The sequence below is a fragment of the Mugil cephalus genome, chromosome 15 (assembly GCF_022458985.1).
Source record: "Mugil cephalus isolate CIBA_MC_2020 chromosome 15, CIBA_Mcephalus_1.1, whole genome shotgun sequence".
Lineage (NCBI taxonomy): Eukaryota > Metazoa > Chordata > Actinopteri > Mugiliformes > Mugilidae > Mugil > Mugil cephalus.
In genome coordinates this window covers 6,621,732-6,641,902 of record NC_061784.1, presented here as the reverse complement: position 1 = coordinate 6,641,902, position 20,171 = coordinate 6,621,732, and the positions used below count along the sequence as shown (strand labels likewise).

The 20,171-nt window shown below is 41.5% G+C and overlaps 1 protein-coding gene across 12 annotated transcripts in view; it reads left to right on the top strand.

The window, feature by feature from the left end:
* Positions 1–20,171, top strand: part of LOC125021121 (peripheral-type benzodiazepine receptor-associated protein 1) — a 58,952-nt gene that overhangs the window by 20,654 nt on the left and 18,127 nt on the right. For 7 of the 12 annotated variants that reach the window (XM_047607007.1, XM_047607011.1, XM_047607009.1 and 4 more), the window contains 13 exons: positions 2,742–2,849; positions 4,062–4,190; positions 5,271–5,447; positions 6,108–6,290; positions 12,452–12,619; positions 15,463–15,546; positions 15,680–15,769; positions 15,946–16,068; positions 16,156–16,260; positions 16,498–16,548; positions 17,242–17,274; positions 18,985–19,165; positions 19,840–19,944. In XM_047607007.1, the coding sequence (XP_047462963.1) occupies positions 2,742–2,849; positions 4,062–4,190; positions 5,271–5,447; positions 6,108–6,290; positions 12,452–12,619; positions 15,463–15,546; positions 15,680–15,769; positions 15,946–16,068; positions 16,156–16,260; positions 16,498–16,548; positions 17,242–17,274; positions 18,985–19,165; positions 19,840–19,944 (1,537 nt within the window). Of the gene's footprint in view, positions 1–2,741; positions 2,850–4,061; positions 4,191–5,270; positions 5,448–6,107; positions 6,291–12,451; positions 12,620–15,462; positions 15,547–15,679; positions 15,770–15,945; positions 16,069–16,155; positions 16,261–16,497; positions 16,549–17,241; positions 17,275–17,661; positions 17,683–18,984; positions 19,166–19,839; positions 19,945–20,171 lie in introns of all 12 variants that reach the window. The other 5 variants (XM_047607015.1, XM_047607006.1, XM_047607005.1 and 2 more) reach the window with 4 other exon arrangements.

Genomic DNA, 20,171 nt, shown 5'->3' with positions numbered 1-20,171 from the left:
AGTCTAGTCATGAATTGCTGCTCCTAGATTTGCTTATGACAGGCTACACACTTTAGTGTGCAGTTGTTCTTTGCGCCCCACCAATATATCACCTGAAGAGGAGGAGGAAATACATTCTCACCCTATATTAAAGCGTTAGCACATTTTCCTATTGATGTATTAGCTCTCTGTTGAAGACGTGACCGCAGTTATTTCCTGCCTTCAGGTGCAGTTCCTCCATGTGATCCTGACCATCCTGTGTACAGAGCGTAGATGTATGTATCACAAGAGCTGCAGCACTTTGTTTGTGGTGTAAAAGTCAAATGTCAGAGGCATTTGTTTCTGGAGCATTGGCTGTAATAATCCAAAGACCCATAAACATGAATTATAGTATTTTTTTATTTTAATTCAGATATCTCATCACATAATATATGCTTTCACAGTTTATTTTTACTGGGTAAAAAAAAAAGATAGTTAACAAAAAAAACTTGCCTTGTTTTCTCTTAGCAGAAAGTAGGATTATCCCTTTGCACTGTAACCGACCTCTGACATGGTGGTGAGTGTGTGCACAGTCAACAGTGAGGCTGATATCAGTGAGATAAAATTGTGCTGGAGTAGCATCGCACATAGAATCTTTCTCCTGCTTATTTAGGTGACATGAATACAGCGATAAAGCAGTTTCACCACTATCTATACCCACTGACATATGGAGAGCAAATACCGTGACGTAGAAGAACGTTCAAGTTTAAAGACAATATTCTTTTTGCTGACTCTGTGCACGCATTGATTGTAAATGCCGTCCATGAAGCATCTTTTTTGCCTACAGTTACAAGTGTTGATTAAATCTTTGCTTTGACTATACACTTTTCACAGCTAATTTAGACAGTATTGGAAATTAACCAGAACACGCACTTACTTTAGCTGTGAGATTGCACATCACTACCATCAAGGCTGAAATGTTCCTCAGCATAGACTGTAAATCATTTTGGTCCCCTGATCACATTTAAATGTTTTCAGTCAAATCATGTCTGCTAGTCTGCAGCCTCGCCCTGAAGATATACAGCCTTTCTGGCACTGATTTGTAACCTGTTAACTAGATATGTAAACTGTATGTTGAGTGTTTCCATCAGTATATAACTGAAGGATGAACACAGGAGCCTCAGCTGTTACGCTAACAGCCAGTCATTAGTGTTGACTTCAGTACCAGGTAGAGTAGCATTAAATATCCTACTGGGAGCTACCAGATCGCCCACCATCTGCTGTTACCAAGACAACATAATCAAGATGATGGTCGAAGGATTTTTAGGTTGCACCTGCACCATGTCATGATGATATCTAATCTAGCTTTCATTTTTCTTCCTTTTTTTAAAAAAAACAAAAACAAAAAAACAAAGGGTTTAGTAATGATAGCAAGACTGTGACAGACATAAATAGACACAGGTGAACAGGTTTACTAGTGTTCCACATGTGGAGCCATGTCCTGCTGAGCTGGTGATCTGTCACAGTCGAGGACATGCAGACTGTTTCACTCCAGTGAAGCCTGCATCAGGTATCACCTTTCCCAGCAGCAACTGTTTCTCATCACATGTAAGCGGCCACAGTCGGTCGAGGTGACTGAATGTGTATCTGAGACTTTACCTGTTCATACGGCTTCTCTCTTCATCATGTTTGTCCATCTGCTCTCACTGCAGCCATTGCACTCATGTGTGGCAGCCTCAGAGCTCATTTAGAGCATCTCTAACACAGATGCAGAGTGGCATCCCTTCCATTTAGATAAAGGACCAATTTGAGGTTTCACCCATTTGCAGGCTTCATCCCTGTGGCCGCTAAACATTCATGACAGTCTTGATCACCACATTGACTATCTGCCACACCGACTGCTGCTTTGTTGAGCTTCACTAAGAGCCTACAACATAACAAGCTTATTTCTCTGAAACCTAATAATGTTACACCATATAACATAATTATGTACAGAGTATTTATTTAATCATTAAATATGATAGTTATAGGTTTGGAAGTCTGTGGATTCTTTTTCAGTTCTTTATTTCTAACCAAACAAATGTTATCACAGTCCGTTGCTGTAAAGTGCAGCTAGCTCAAACCTCAGACATGTTCCGAGTTTCACCATTTTATTGTTTGTAGCTGTCTTATGCGTATGTTTGGCCATGTGGTCATCATTAATGCATCAGAAAGGCATGACTGAAGTGGGTTTGGGTGACTTCACTACATGACTAAATCTATTAATCAGTCAATAATAGTTGTTTGGTGTTCTTGTCCAACTGACAGCATCTGCAAAGAAGAAGCTAATATCAGCATGTAGTAGATTGGTGACAAAAACAGCCTGAAATGCATCATATGAAACTGAAAATAAGTTGTTTCCTCTCTACGTATGTGATCACCTCTTCTTGCTTTTTGTCTCTCCTTCTTCAAGTCTAATAACAGAGCTGTGCTTTCCCTCGTCTTACGCTGAGTCGCTGTTATAATAGGTGTTCAGTGACAGTTATAGGTTGAATGAGCTGGTTTAATGAAAAGCCTTTTCAGTGAACTGTCATCTGTCAGCCACCATTAGACCACACCTAAATACTAGCTGACAGCAGAGCTCCATCTCTGCAATGTAGAGATGGAGCATGAATTAACCAATGCTGCAGAAATAAAAATCAATTACTCCTTCTCATCCAATAAGCAAATGCAGTCATATCTCTGATGTATTATAAAAAGGGAGCAGTAGGTAAACATCTGTTTTTCTTGTCCTCTTCTCTCAGAATGGCACTGACTACGGGTTCCTGGTGCGTCAGAACTCCGAACTCTTGCGAGCCCTCGATGAGCTGGAAAAGACTTGTACCACACTGAGGGAGGAGAATGGCCTGCTGGTAAGACTAAAAATAACAGTGTGTGTAGTCATTGTAGAAACTAGGCCAGCTGCACAGACACTGAACAAAAGAGGTTGGAACTCCCTCTGTTTCCCGTTTCACATTTATTTATTCATTCAGTTTACTAATTGATGTATATTGCTTTTCCTTGTGTATCTTATGAGCGTATGAATTGAAACTAACAAGCGAGCTACTCAGTCTCTCTTCAAACTTAATAACTACGGTGGTGGGAAAAAGTATTTGCCCCTTCCTGATTTTTTTTTTTTTTTTTGCATATTTGTGACACAAATGTTTCAGATCATCAAACTAGTTTAAAATGTTAGATTATAACCCAAGTAAACACAAAATGCAGTTTTTAAGTGATGACTGTATTTATAATGGGAGATAAAATCCTGTCCAAACAAACATGGCTCTGGTGATTTTCCCCTAAACCTAATAACTGGTTGGGCCACTCTCAACCACTGCAGTCAAGTGTTTGCGATAACTGTCTTTTACAGCTCTGTGGAGGAATCTTGGCCCACTCAGATTTGCTGCAATTCAGCCACATTGGAGGGTTTTACAGCATGAACTGCCTTTTTAAGGTCATGCCACAGAATCAAGCCAAGTCCAGACTTTGACTAGGGCACTCCAAAACATTTTGTGTTTTTTAAGCCACTCAGAGGAGTACCCTCTTGTGTGTTCATGGCTCATTGTCCGGCAGAACCCAGGTTGGCTTCATAGAGTGATGGCCAGTCTCCTTCAGGATTTTTTTGGTAGACAGCAGAATTCATGGATTTAATTCACAGCAAGTCTTCCAGGTCCTGAAGCAGCAAAACAGCCCCAGGCCATCACACTACCACCACCGTATATTACTGTTGGTATGATGTTCTATATCTGAAAGGTGTTCCTGTCATGCCAGATATAACAGGACGCACATATTTTAAAAAGTTTTTGTTGTGTCCTGAACGCTGACAGTAACTGACGCAAGTGAGGCCTGCATTTCTTCAAAGGTTGTTGTGTAGGTTTTCCCTTAATAAATAAAATCATCTCTTAGAAGAAACATTTTGTGTTTACTTGGGATGTCTTGTGACGATTACATAAAAAATAAGAAAACTGAAAAAGGGCAGTACCTTTTCACAGCACTGCATGTGTGACTTTTCTGTTTGGCACGGCCAGGTTAGCGTTTGCTGCAAGCGTTTGTGTGATGATTAGATTTGTTTCTGGTGTGTTTAGCGGAAGAGCAGCGCCCCAGAGACTGAGGAGAAGGTCAGGAGACTGAGGAGGAAGAACACAGAGCTGGCTGTTCTTGCTAAGAGGCTGGAGGACAGGGCTCGGAAACTGCAGGAGGCCAACCTCAAAGTGGTACGTGACGCAAAATAAAATACATCCTCGGCAGCAGCTTGATCGCCATCTCTCTGAATCAAATGCTGAATGTGACCCGTTATCAAGTAGCGCCATCCGAGTCACCACATTTTGTTTGGAGTTTGGTTAGGAATCAAATAGCCATAAATAGTCATGAATAGCAGCCTTGTTTTAAGACACCAGCTGAATACAAATAATTTAACGCATGACTACAAAAGCTTAAAGAACTAAGTTTTAAGTCTTGAACCGGGTGCATTTTATTCTTTTATGAAAGAGCTGTAGCAAAATTAAACACAAAAGTAAGCACAACTCAAAAGTAGATGTCGGGATGAAATCCTATATTGAAATGCAGTATAAACCTGAAATGGTGACAACGCGTTCAGACAGACACAAGTCGCATTTAATCTGTTCTGTTTCATAGGCATAAATGACAACAAATATTTTTACTGAACATCCACGTGAATGTACCAGTTTGATTAAAGGTGAACAGAAGAAAACAGTGAGAAGACGAGCAGTTAAATATTGTGTGTGTTTCACTGAGGCATTGGCATACCAAGTACTAAAATATACTGAACCAGCAGAATGCCTGCATTTGATATGAACTGGTACGTTTGGGTGTTTATGCACATTCATTCATTGGCAGAATACCAACGGCAAGTGTTATCATCATTTTTAATATTGAGCAATAAATTGCACAAGCACAGAAACCTCTTTCCAAAGGAGTTTCAGTAGTTAATAGAAAATCAAAGGAGCACCTACAGTCACTGACTGCTGTTTATTCTGTGTGTACCTGATCTCCAGCGATAGACAGACTGCTGTCAGAAGCCCCTGCCCCTTCATCTCCTGCTGTATGAAGTATATTTGTGATTAGAGGACACCACCAAAAAGTGTACACTAGATAGTACCTGTTCTTTGCTGACTTAACTGCACATACCTGACTAATAGAAGCTATATTTTAGTAAATAAGAGCTTTGCTTCCAACACTGATAGCCCTCATGTGTCAGCTGTCAAAAAGAATGTATTCCAGACCTTTTTAGCATCCTGTTTGGTGACAAATGCAAATTTGCATTCGCTTTACAGGTGAATTCCCCATCTTTGATGAGACCTGGGTCAGTGGAACAGTACAAGAGGGCGTTTGCACGTCAGCGAGCTCGTGATCTAGCCCAGCACGCCGATGCACTGCTGTCTAAGGACAAGGAGATTGCTGCCTTGCAGCAGGAGTGCAGAGAGCTGGAGGCACGGCTGGGCACCTCTAAGGTATTTAAAACACAACTACTCAGGTACTTAAGTGAACTCAGTCTAAGTTAATTTTTGGGACAAAGCTGTGGCCTGCTTCCCTTTGAGTTCATTGTTTTTTACCCCACACATCATCACCACCACAGGCTGATAATGTCACAAGCCCGCTCTCTGCTGGAGAACATGGGTACTGCTCATCCCGACCTCTTACTAAGCCTGTATTACAAAGGCTGCGTCAGTGCTGATGTCTAGATAGATGACAGCGCAGGAATAGGCTGCCTTTCATAGTGCCTGTTTGTAATAACCAGAGACTTAGGAGCTGAATCCAGGGAATGTGAGTATTTGTTGGGATTAATAATAAACGTGTATCATGGGGTGAGCTGTGCATTGATCTAATGGGAATGTCTGTACTGCCCCACTCAAGATGAACTGGAAATTTCAAATCAATTATTGCAGGTTTATTGCATATTTAATTTTTTATTAAATACTAATCTAGTATGTCAGAACGCAGACATATTATAATATTATATATTATGTAGCAAAAAAACATGATTTGCCTCGTATTCTTCAACTCCCATGGTGCTTAGGATTATAATCTTTATGCAAATCACTGACGTATGTATAATGAACTGAGCTGAAGACGGGGGTGTCTTTGATGCTTGTGTATGTGTTTTTGTGCAGTGCTCCCTTGTTCCATCTGGCAGAGCAGAATTTGAGAAGCTTCTCCGGGAGTCTCAGAAGGAGGTGCTCCGGCTCCAGAGGCAGCTGTCGGTCACATCATCCAGGCAGCAGCACAACCACAGCCCTGACCGGGGTGGCTCAGAGAAGTGGGGGGATACTGAGAAGGAGGTGGGGGAAGAAAAGGTAAAGAACACGCTAAACCTCTAAGCTGATCCCTGTTGGTCTTAATCAGCTTTAATATGGGAAGTGACCTGTATATAGGCACAGAAGATAGTTGACGACATTATGTATAAAATAAAAAAATGGACCAGATGCATTCACACTTTGAACACTCACGGCACTGGTGCCTTCAGTATAGTTGGGATTTCACATGGTTTAGTATTGTGCAATGAATTTTTTTGGAATCCTAGTGTATGTTTACGTTGGCATAGATGTGGTTTTGCAATGTTATATAATGGCTTGTCATTGGACTTTATACTAATCTACTACAAGCCATAATGAGATGATTCTCTTCCTTGAACTTGGGCCTGATCAAAGAGACTAAAGTCACACGCTATGTTCCTCTCTGTGTTTAATGCTGACCTCCTCTGATTTCTCTTCTTAGAGACGGGTCTTCGCCAGAGTACTGATGCTCAGATACATCAGTCACTTTCCAAAAAGCAGTAAATCCACACGTTTCATAATTATGAGTAGGTTACATAATGTAGTATGGGTATTATATGTAATAGTAAAATAGAATTTGACCACACCAATGAACAGCTGTAATACAGGAAAATGTAATTTCCCTAATATCCTTTCGGGAGGTGTGTTTTAAAGGTACAGCCTCTGTTTATTAATAAAGGCTTGCAGTAAATTAAAGGCATGCTCCTTGTTTATACGTATATTTTTTTTAGGAAAAGTATCTGCTGCCTGTAAAGTGGAATAAATTCTCTGCTTGTCAAGCTCAAATGAGAATGCCGATTGTGGTAATCTCTCATTTGTGGGACGCTCACACGCACTCCTAGTGACACGCGCACACCCAGAAAGGGGCCATGTTGTGTGAACTCTAATCCCCTCTAACAACAGAATGGTACAGTCCAGTAATCCGCTCTCTGTTGCTGTGGCAGCGGTGAGAGGGTTTTGGATGGTAGGTAAGACTCCAGCCGCACTGAAGACTTTTCTATCTCGCCCTGCTCTGGATAACTAGCAGGCCAAGGGAAGCCTTGACGTTGCCACAGTTCACACAAAAGGGGTAGGTCATCTTGTGAGTTTTGTTGTCTCTGTTGACTCTGTGCTTGAGGGTCAGCTGTCCATTGCAGTTCTCCTTGGCTAACCTCAGATGTGTCCGCTTGGTGCAAGCCTAATGCCGTGCAGGACTCAAAGTTGAGACTTAACATTGAAAACTAGTCCGTGTCATGGCGAACTGGGACTTTAAAAGAACTGTCTCAAGGCAGCGGGTGTTGCATTTGTGATCGATAATGAAATCACGGGCTTATTCTGAAAGATTATTAGTATGTTACATCCACCGTCTCAGTATTATGATATCTGACAGTAGAGGAGATTTTTCGTTAAGGTCTCATAATTTCAGTAAATCCTGTGGTAAATCCCAGCCTCGTCTCTGATGGACTGCCACTTTCTTACAAATTAGAGACGGGACAAGCGTGAGGCCTAGTCAAGGGCAGACTGTCAGAAACCCAGTTTTGTAACGGTCATATTTTAGACCTTCCAGATGTAGAATCAAACGGACAGACTTAGTGACAGGGTGGTACCGGGTTTGATTGGTGGACATCGATATGCCCCGTATTAAAAAAGAAAATCAACGGCCAGGCCAATCCATTAAGGTGCTTTTAAAAGAAGTGATCCAGTTACCCGTTTCAGTAGTCTGCAGGGATTACACCAATGTGCTTATGGCATTCAGGGCCTGCTGAATGGGATCTGACCCTGCTTCAGTACGCATGGGCCCAGGGTGTACTTGATCCTTTAGTATACATGGACCACATCAGTGTGACGTGCGTACAGTGGCACTTCACTGCATGAAGGAGTGTGAAAGCAGAGGTGCACTTCTGCACATCTGCCACGGTGCGAACATGGCTGCATCTTTCATTAGGTCATTGACCGATAAGTGATGACCCTGTTTACTCATTGTGCAGGATTTGAATATTTTCTAGCTTTCTATTTTATGTGTCTTCATGCTTGAAGTGTCACTGTAGTCTCAGGCACACATCTTACAGGCACACTGTGACTGTAAGAGTTTCATCATATCAGACATGTGCATTTGCAAAGAGACCAGTGGTAGAGATGAGGTGGAAAAAAGGTGTTTAGAATATAATAATAGAATATTTTCCTCTGTTGTAACATTAGAAGCTATTTGCCTTGTCGTCTGTCATGATTTAGTCTAGGCAAAATGCACGATGCATCCGAACAGGTAACTGAAACACTGAAATAAAACTCTTTAAAAGAAATTTATAACCTGATGTACTTAATTAATGATGCACAGAGTCTGAAGGCTGTTTCTGTTTACTGTTCCTCTTGAGAGTAAACAGAACAAAACTGTTAAAAGTCAAGTTCCAGTTGAAATAACAGAGGCTGTGTATAGAGACACACTTTCAGTGGTAGCCTAACGTGTACTCACAACCCGTAGCTGCAATCTGAAAATGACATAAACTAATCTATAAAGAAAAATGTATGCCAAAGAATCTGAGCATATGTAATAGAAATAAATATACGCAGCAGCTGAACGTATAACATGTTACTTGTTGGAGGAGAAAAGCAGTACAGAATGTCTCCATTCAGAACCAAAGGCTCAGATCATTGATCTTTAAGGTTTTAACTGACTGATCTGTGAAATGTTATGACACAATCGGCTGATGGGACGCCCGATGGAGTTGGTAGAACACCCTCTGATTGTAAGGCAGTCTGACAGGACAATACTGATATGACAATTGTGTGTGCTGATTGTCACCAAACTAATATTTTATATTTATCTCAGTACACAGAATTCCTCACTCTGAATCTCACAGAATTATTATCTGGATTTGCTCACTTTAAACTGCACAAAACTAATGCTAACCTACCACCTTCAAATAAGCTTTTCTTACTCAATAGTTCCACGCCTGACTTTGACAGGCTGATGATCAAATAAAAGGCCAAGATTCAGACAATGAATCAGTTTGTTGTTTTGATGGTGCTCTGATGTGAGTCACCCTTTCACAGTCATTAAAATGTCACACAGTTTTCCTAAACAGATAAAAGTTAGTGAAGATAGTTGAACTTAACTCCTGCAGTGTTAGGATTTCCACCCTAATGTATCCAACTTTCCCCCTACCGTGTCCAACTATGAAATAACTCCTCGTTTTATTCAAATTAATGGACACTGTTGCACCGTACCATCATTTATATATACAGTTTTTTTTTTTTTTTATTTCATATAATTTTACTTGGTGCAGCTATGTGCAACGAACCTACTGTGATCAAGAGATTTCCCTTGTGGTTGAATAGTATCACTAAGTCTAAGTCTGAGGTGAATGAGATGCTTAGGATGATTTTGTCTTTTGCTGCCGGTTAAATATTGATGTTTGACTTTTAAAATAATATCCCAACTGCTCAATGCAACAATGACTTGAAAAATGACTCTGAAAATGTATTAAAAAATAGTCAGTCTGAACTAAAACCATCTGATCTCAGATACGTAGTGACAACTTAATGGAATAATCTTAAGCAGGTCTTAAATTTAGGCACTATACATGGAACCATAATCAATATCAGAAGAGGGTTTTCTTGATTTTTGTAACCCAATCTTCTGACTTTGAAGCTCATTAATTGTAGACCATTCAATATAATATACATAATTATTTGTAATTCTTAAGCAATAACACAAGTTATCTAAAACACTCCAATCTAGATTGTGTTGCTAAGTAGATGCTGCTGTATATGGGACAAAATGTAAGCCAAGCCTTTTGAAATTTTTTAGAGCACTATGTAACTCTGCACTAGATCCAAGTAAACCGTCTAAAGCATGCACAGTCCGCTGGGTCACAGTAAGTTTTGTTAAGTTAGTGTGTTGGCACAAAAACCTTTGAAATGACTCATAAAAGCCTAAGCTTTGGTCTAATGCTCTCTGTGGCAGTCCCTTTATTCCTCCTAGCATTGTATAAATGAGGCATTATGTAATATTCCTCTCTCTGCACTCATTCGTCAAAACCATGTCAGAATTATATCACACCAAACCCTGATTATATTTGCTTTGAACTCATTGTGGGCTCTCCCAGTGGCCATAGAAAAAGGATTGCTCTTTTAAGAATTTGAACTGTACATTGATAAATGATGACATACAGAATATAATATATTAAAAACATGTGCTATGTGAAGATATCTCAGGTGAACCAGAATGGCTTATTTTGCTGAAAAGCAATGGAAAAAAAACAATGAATTGAAAGAGAAATGGAATGATAAATAAATATAGATTGGGCTTGCGTGAATTTGTGTAAAGATCTCACCTCAACCACCGCTAGTGTTTTTGTTCCACATCATTGATGGCTGCCAGATTGTAGCTGCAAACTCCATAGACTTAAGCCGCCTCACTCAATAGGTATGAAGCACTACAAGCTAATTAAGAATCACAAGAACCCCGACAGCTTTAACAATGGCTGACCAAACACAAAGAAGCAAATTTATCCAGGACCTCCTGGCTCGTCTGCACTTGTGATGGACGTGACGGGACCTTTAATGACGACCGGAGGATTCAGAAAAATCCACAGAGCTCTTATTCCTGCGCTCCGTTTTTGTCCAGGGGCCAATGGAATTAGTGCATCCTGCTGGCCTTTCATCACCACTACTGACACCATCTGGTATTGTATGCAAAAGATAAACCAGGGATGGCCTTGCTTAAATTCACAGACATGTGTCTACTTAAGTGCTGAATGGCCACAATGAGAGTCCAGCAACGAGTTACAATCCCTAGACTGAAGTCACCAATAACCGTCATGGTGTCTTAGAAAAAGCAAACCCTCCTGACTAATGACTGGGTGTGACAGGAATACAACTGTATGTTTGACAAAAAGTCGTTTAACAGTATGGTGTCATAAAATGTCATATTGGGTAATTAGTATCATGATACATATATATAGTATATATGCAGCATGTAGTAGTATATACTGCATAGAATAGTAACTTATACCAAAGAGAATCAACTGCTCTATGAAGACGCCATTCTGTTATTTGTCAGGTTGTTTTGAATGTTTTCTTAAAAATAACTGAGCACACAGGAACCAGATGAAAGCTCTCCTTTTTCACTCTCACTTTTACAAATTGTCATACAGTTTTCTACAAGACTGCATCTCTGAACCTTTCTTTAATGCAATGCAAGCTTGACTTGGATTAGAAGCAACAAATGCTAACGAGCCCTTTGGTCCGCAACAGTATGTATCGGTTTGAGTATGTTGGGAGTTGTTTGATCGTTTTAATAGCAGCCCTACTTCGAATGTGTTGTTCCAGCACATGAATTTCTCATAAGTCCCTATATACCTGTAGTCCAGGTTGATCTATCCTTTGGTGTGTCAGAAAGGTGAGTGTAAAGGAGAGATCCCCTTTGCAGCACGTGGCAGAGCTCCTCTGATCCTGTTATTGGGTCATGGCCTTGGCTGCACTAGCACAGTTACACTCCGAACATAAGTAGGTTTGCTCTAAAATTAGATGCTGATTCCTGACTCTTAACCCTTGACCAATGTCAGCCTGTCCCCCACCTGGATCTTAGTCAGAAGGACCATACAGCTGATAAGATGAATGTGTAACAGTAAATGTTTAGGAGAAGTAACCTACTTTTAGGGGGCGGCACAGTGGTTTGGTGGTTGGCACTGATACCTCACAGCATGTACTCCCTGTGTCTGCGTGGGTTTTCTCCAGGTACTTCATCCCACTGTCCAAAGACATGCTCGCTAGGTAAACTGGTGATTCTAAATTGGCTGTATTTGACTATATGAGAGTGACAGCTGGGATAGGCCCGCCTCCAGAGGACAAACAGAAAAAAATAATGAACCTACTTTTGAGCCGCTGTGTGCAGCCTACGTAGAAAGGACAGACTCCCCGCTGAAGTGTTCCGGTCATGTTGGAGGCTAGAGGGATTCCCCATGGATTATTCATTGATTGTAGTTGGACCACTGAGAAGGAGGCTTGCTGCTAATCCCTCTCTCATAGAGGGAGGTGCAGCGTTAAGTGTTACTGCACAGTTTAACAGTCGTATTGTTTATTAGTTCTCTTCACAGTCGTCATGTCTTTAGGATCAGAACAGGAACTTTTTACCCCTTTGACCGTGCTTCCTCTAGATTATCTGTGTAAAGTGATTGAATGATTGTTCATGTCGCACTCAGGTTGTAGGAGAGACCCCGTGTGTGGCATTAGATGAAGCTCCTTCCAGGTGTAAGAAGACTCCCGGAGAGGAGGAGGAGTCGGGGCTGCCAGTGACGCCCCCACCGGGCCTCAGCCCGACCCCCTCCCATCAGGAGGAAAACACAGAGGAGCACCACCTACAGTTTCTGGTGAGAGCATCCAGTGTTCCCATCATCCTGACGTTTAGAGGAGCCTCCAGATCGGCATGCAGGGTTTTTCCAGTGCACATGCCAGGCCATACTTTTTCTAGTATGAATTACAGCATGAAATATGGTTTTTATGACAACAAACACAGACATGGTCCTTAACATTGCTATGTTATGAATTATACTTGTTACTCGCTGATATTAGAGAATTATTGATGCAGAAGTTTAGTAAATATTGCTGTCATGTGTTTCATATCAGCTCTTTACTCTAGGCTGCCGTTCATCCTCACCTCTCAGCAGCAGTTTGAGTATCGGTTTTGTGACTGAGCTGGCTGCCACTGAAGAAAATTCTACAGTCAGATTTGTTATGTAATGCTGGGATTATTTTGATCTTGTCCCTTGGAAATGGAAAGAGTGGCACATTGCCCTTGCTGATTCCGCATGTAGGTTTGGCTTAAAAAGACCACATTCCCTCTCAGCTCTGTGCTGACTTTTTTTTGTTGGGATTGAAAATGGAAAGAACCTATAATATAGGGAGAAGTGATTACAACAATGTGGTATAGTATCAGTCAGTCAGAGTGCACTGCCTTCATTTTTACTTACTTATTTTTTTCATGATTGGGATTTCTGCCCATCGAGATTATTGCTGAACTGCCTTCACACAGAGCATACATAAAACTGGGAGTGTCGTTTTCTGGCAGTGAGGAAAAACAGTGTTTTTGAGAAGTGGTTTGCAGCGTTTAATCTCTGTTGTTCACAAAGTCTAGTTGAACAAAGAAGATGGGGAAACTTTGGTACGTTCTTTAAATGGCTGTTTTGGGATGGGTTAGGATGGGAGGACAAGTGGGAGGTTGAACATCAGAACTGATGATTCACATGCGTTTTAGATGTAGCACTAAGTCCATCAGCTGAGGAAACACTGTAGCTATACTAGCCCTGAAAGCTACAGTAATGACTTTGGTCCAGACTGAGCTGTGGAATATGATGTAAACACTGATCCAATTCTTTGGTTCATGACAAATACAAATATTGAGCTCCCCATTAATCAAAGCTGCATGTGTATTTGATGCTAATTGGCAAATATTGGCATATACTCAATTTATCCCGTCAACTCAGTTTCATTCATGCTTACAGAGTTCTAGCAGTGTTGGGAGCGTCTTGGCGCTGATGTTATCATGTAATCCCAGCCTGTAATAGCTGCACTTTTAGTGTCAGACGGGTACATCGGTCTGCTTTCCCTCCCAACTTTACTGACGAGCTCATCTTACCAGCAATTTTTGCAATTTAATTGACGCAGAAGCTCCTGCGCTATGCACCTCCACAGAAATGTAAATGTAACACGCCGCTGCGCTTGGTAGTAGCATGTTTCCGCTTTAGTATTTCCGTCACCATCTCTGCGATTTTCAAATGGATTGTTTTGGACCAAAAAAGAATCAGTAAGGTTAAATGAGTAGGTGTGGAAATAAAAATGCACCGTCCAGTTTTTGGGTGGTGTTGTTTACAGAGCAGGTCTCCACCAGTGTGAGACATTTATACTTGTGCGCTCGTCAGTCTGGCTCTCTCTGTAACAATGTCACCCAAACACTAGACGGCGCTGTGTCTTTTTTGTTGAGTTAAATTTGGTTTCTGCTTCACTTTCCACTTTCTGCTTCACTTTCAACAATGACTGCTGACTTTTTCTGAATTCTACTGAAATTTCGCCAAACAACACAAATGTCTGTGTGACTCAGTCAACCATACCAATTCTTAATTGATCCAAATCAATCAATTTCAAAATCTCGGAGATGAAGAATGATTCGGAAACAGAAACACGCTACTACCAAGTGGATCAGTCACCGCTCTTGCGCTCTGTGCTGCCACTATGAGTTAACACAGGAGCCTCTGCGACACTTGCATGCAGAAGCATAAATCACGAGTAAGCCCCATGGTTAACACATGGTTCCACCGTACAGTAACCACCACCTTAGCCCTGCTAGTCTCGTTTTATTCTGACATCTATTCAAAGTATCCGCAAATTCATATACATACAAATAATGTGACTTTAATTAAATGTCCTGTCCGTTCTTAATATTTTGCACCCACTCTGATTACTACAGTAAGAAGAGGGTTACAAACAAAAGTGTTTGCATGTAGTATCAAGAGAGGCCTGTGGCCCTTTACATGTCCTCTGTCAAGTAGATTGATCTAGTTCATAGAGAACAGATCTCCATACTGGGAGAAAAAACTGGAGTAACAACAAATGAAATGTTAAGTGATAATTGTCTTTTTTCCAATAAATTCCACTCGACACAAACAGGTTTAGTTCTTTAGCTTCACACTCATGATGTGGATATATAACAGGACATCCTTGCTAGATACACGTTATTCAGGCCTTCAAAGCTGCTGCCCGTACACAATCAAGCAAATCAGTGCACAGATTGCAGTTTAATTATCTTTATTGTCTTGCTGTGTCATCACTGGTGAGAGCTCAGTGTTGTGTCTCTTCCAGTCGGCTGCTGGTGGTCTGCAATTAGCCTGTCTGTTGTGTAGCTCCCCCCCCCACAGCACCAGTGTAATACTTGATTGAGGTCCTAAGGCCGTACTGAAATAAGCTGATTTCTCCAATGCTGGTCCTGCATGTAAGCTGCATTTAGAATAATTAAAGGATGCTAAGCTTTGTAATACCTCACTGCTGATGTGTCAGAGGTCCATATGGAACTAAAGCCAACGTATTCCATTTTGCAAAACATGAAAGCAAATCATTTGTCGTCATACATTGTTTTAAATGGTAAAATGTGAATAACTACATATTGTTTAAGGATTGTAAGGATTCGATGTAACAGTCTTTGTCCCCACTGTTGGTTTAGGAAAGTGAGCTGAGCAAGAAGAGAAAAGAATGTGAAAATCTTGAGCATGAAGTAAAGAAGCGACAGAAGAGATGTCTGGATTTGGTAAGTTATCTTCTGGCTCCAGCATTTCCTTCTCTCGTGCTCTCTGGCAGCCGTCCAGTCTGGTTGTGATGGACATAATGACAGCTAGGTAGACGTAGATTTCCGCACTCAGTGTTATCTGAATTTGTAACAGGAGAGCCAGCTTGAGGATGAGCGAGGCAAAAATGAGCAACTAAAGGAGGAGGCAGATCTCCTCAGGAGGAAGGCACAGCTGCTCGACCAGGTCAGTGTCCGTCTACTCAGTCAAGTCTCTCAAATGAGAGATATATGGATTCCTTTTAAATAAAAAAACTCGGAGCGGGATCGTTTTGGCTCATTCATTGGAGTTAGCTGTGATAACATGTTTCACTATGAACAAACCACAGCCATCCAGCCAGTTAACCTTCTGTTGTTTGCCAGACTCGGGCTGAGAATGAGGAGCTGAGGGAAGATCTCTCTGAAGTGACCGCTCAACACAATTCAGTTCTCGAGGAGAACCAGAGACTCCGTGCCAAACTGGAGAACCTAGAGCAGGTCCTAAAGGTACTTTTAGAGCTTGGCGTCATTTTAAATTTCACCCCTTACCATGCCGTGCCTCTTTTTGTCATGTATTGCTTTCTCTCTGAACAGCATATGCGAGAGGTCGCCGAGCGAAGGCAGCAGCTGGAATTGGAACATGAGCAGGCACTGGCAATCCTTAAGTTCAAGCAGGATGAAATCAAACGGTTACAGCGGGTGAGTTTTGAGCACACAGGTATTTTACTTGGTAACATCACACCCTCATAGTCTGTAGGTTGCTTTCAGTGTAATTGAGACAAATGGGGGCTCTGTCCAGCAGGAGGAGCAGCAGGCAATCTTTAGGCACTAATGAAACATCAACTCTTGACAACAGAGCTCGCTGAGTTGTGAATTGTGAATTTTATGAGCAATCGTGCAACCTTACCATGACTTTAATGTCTTTGTCATCATCAGGCTCAGTTATTCGCCAAGAGGGAGCATGAAGGAGTGGTTCAGATGCTGGAGGTGAGCGTGTATTGCACCACTGTGACTGCTCAGGAGAGTAGAAAAGCACATAAACCGTTTTTTATACCATGTACTGCTTTTATTACCACACCGTAAAGCCCTGATTTGCTCTCAAGAATTTAGGGTGATTTGGCAAAGTAAAAATGAAAGCTGCCAGTGTCAAGTCACACTGAAGTGTGGACGAGAGAGAAGGAGACATTCTCTCATTCAGAGCGACTATTGAAAGTATTTCATGCTCCCTAACGCCAACCAAAACGAGCAGAAATATTAAATTCTAACCGTGGACAAAAGCAGCATGAGCGTGTAGATGTGTACAGTGTAAATGCACAGTAGCTCTCTGTTCTCTAAGCACCTGGCAGAGAAGCTGTTGCACAAAAAACCCTTCATTTCTGAAGCACTAGTAGGCCTGCAAAACCGTTTGAACAGATGGCTCCTCCGCTGCTCTGTGACGTTTGTGTTTGCTGTCGGTGCGATTGTAGCACCCTTTGAATTCAAATGAATCCAGGCAGCCGACGACAGTTGAACTCCCATCTGTCTGATTGGCTGCTGATTTTGATAAAAAAATTGTTACTACGAAAACTCACTTGCTGCATAAGATTTCATGATCAAGTGCTACCATATATGTCTTTTGTCTGTGTTGATTATGTCCCGTGGTGAAGAGAATCATTTAAAGGAGTGTGTATTTTATTTTAGGAGTTGACTCAGCTTGTGTTGCGGAGGGAGCTGGTAGAGTATAGTTGCTCCTGTTTTAAAAACTTTTCTTTCCTGTTGGCTTTGTTCTCTCACTTTCTGTCTATATGAGCTCAGTGGATCACAGGAGAAAGTCTCTTTTTCTCCCCAGTGCCAAGTCAACACACAGCCTTTCTTTATATATTAAAGTCTCTGAGCGACTCCAGTGGATGTGTGTTCATTCAAAAAGGCAGGTGTTGGTCGCTGAGGGCCAAGAGACATTCTAGTGATTCTGGCTTCTGAGAGGATTTTCTTGCCGACCTGGACTCCAGCTGCTTTGTTTCTGCTTTTTCAATATACTCTGCCTTGCCTGAGTTCATTGTTTCACAAGCATGTGTTTTTGTATATCTTTTTTGTCCTTTGTGTTATCTTTTTGCTAACCAGAGTACACTGGACTGCATGCAGGTACTTCTTGACCTCCTACTGTGTCGTCCTGCCATAAAAGTCTTCCCTAGCCCCTGTAGATAGACCACCAAACCCCAGTTGCTTTTCTTTTCTGCCTTCGAGTGGATAGAACCCATCTAGGTCTGATCATCATTTGTGTTTTCTACATTCACTTAAACTGGAAGCAGAAGTAACAGCCAAGCAGTAATTACTGTAAACAGTTCTTCACAGCAGTTGCCCATTTAATGCTGTTGCTGTGTTTGTCACTTCACAAGTGTGCGTCAGTCAGCTCATTGACACGAGACTAGCTGTGCTGAGAACATTTAGCCTGTATATCATGCTGCTGTGGTCTTTTCTCATACACTGAACATAGGGTTGCTTTCTGTAGTAGTATACTTTTGAGGTTTACCAGTTATTTCTCTCAGTGTTTTAGCCCCACTTCAGCCCAGTGTAGCTAGATAACGACTGCCTGCAGACTCGTCTTTGCGTAGGTGAGGCTAACAGGAAATGTTGTTCAGACAGTTTCTTGCAGAGGCTTTTTTGTCAGATCAGGCTGCCAGGAAACTCCCACCGCAGCCGGAAGTGAAATAAGCCACATTTAGAAACTGAGTAGGCCTGAGACAAACCTCTGTAGTGTTCTGGCAAATAACCCTGCTGTCTAATGCCTTTGTTTAAGTAAGTGAAAGACCGAAGCAACATGCACCATCTCACAAGTTGTGCTGCTTTACCAACCTGTTACCAGAAAGCTCTTCTTTTCTTTCCCCTCAACCTGTAATTCTTTGTCACTTGTCTTTTCAGCTCATAACACATTTCTCCTTTAAAATTAATCTTGTCTTGTCTTGCAGAAACCTGTCATGAAATTGCTTTACTTTAATATAGATTTTTTATACTGCGTGCTTCAATTGGTACATCCTCCAAAACAATGATGTGTGTCTTAAGATATATAGTTGTGAAATCTGTGAACTGTGGAAATTAGTAATAATAAATAAAAAAAAAACGTCATAGTTACTGGTGAAGAAAGGTTTCTGCGTGACACTACGTGATCATTTCTAAGAGTTACTTATTGTTCCATTGTTGGACCCCTCTACTGGAGAAATCCAAGGAGAAGGAGAAATCCACCTTAAAACACTCTGCCCTGCATCCACACACTATATAACTCATTCAGGCAAAACTCGCCTGATTGTGTATTTGCAGGTTAAAGTACATTCTGAAATTGAAAACACACAATTAACACTGATCAACCTGACGGTGCGGACAGGTGGATTTTTCCGGTTTAAAGCTGTGATTTCACTCAACGTGTGTTCTTCACGATTGCTTGTGAAGTCAAAGGTACGAGAGCTGGAGGAGAAATGTCGCAGCCAGAGCGAACAGTTTGGCTTGCTGTCCCAGGAGCTGGAGAAGTTTCGACTGCAGGCCTCAAAGGTCGACCTGGCCGGCTCTAGCCTCCTCAACAACCCCAGCCTCTCTGTTCTGACCAACGGAGTGGGCCTGACTGCAGAACGAGGTGAGTCGTCAAGGGACATTTGATGCTCTTTACTGTAATTAGCTGCACATTTTAGGATGCTTTGAGTTGTTTATTGTGATATGTTGTGCTGTAAACAAATATGGTTCATTTTTTAATTTCAACTGTACACATGTTGAGTGCTTATTAGTAAAAAGATGTCTTCATCTCGTGAGAGCAACCAAATAAAGTAAAAACAAAATCTGACCCGTTCTGTGTGGTGTCAAGAAGATCTGGTAGTTAATCATCATTGCCAAACCCTACTAATAATTTTCACATTATATAATCTTAGTAATTGTTGTTGGGATTGCTTCAGTCCAAAGAAAACCTGTCACTAAAAGAGGAATTGACCCCTGACACAGAGCTCTGCTTGGGAAATGCCCACCAAGAACATTGAAAAATGCCTTCAAAGGCTTCCAAAACTGTTTTAAACTTTCCCATAAGGGAGGTAGGTATGTTAATTACTGAAACTGCAGGGTTTTTTGCTTGTTTTTGTTTTTCAGAACAGAAAGGGCATGTGAAATTGTGCTCAGTATTTTTTTTAATATCATATATCTACTCCGGGTATTGGTTTTCTTTTCACCTCTAACAATGTAAATCTAGTCCAGATCTTTCCTTCTCTGTATATCCCGCAAATCTATCCAACTTCTTTCTCCTACACTGTCCATGTGTTTTAGACTGCACACTTGACCCATGGGATATGGTGTCTCTGGGCGAAATAGCCTTCTGGAGTCTCGAGGGAGGTGACACTCTCTCCTGCCCGGAGGGTAATGATCCGCTCGGTACGCTCCCCGTCGCAGATACTCATGATATGTGTTGAACGCTGTCACAAAAGCACGGCATGTTCAGACCTGTCATCTCACCTGCACCGCAACAGTCCAGCACTGTAACAGAGCTTGTCTGTAATTCTCATCATCACCCGAGGGTCAGTGCTCATGGGCTGAAGTGCAAAATGTCTGTGGAGAGTGGAGTCAGTTAAGCCCCTTAACAGTTGTGGTGTGGCACACGT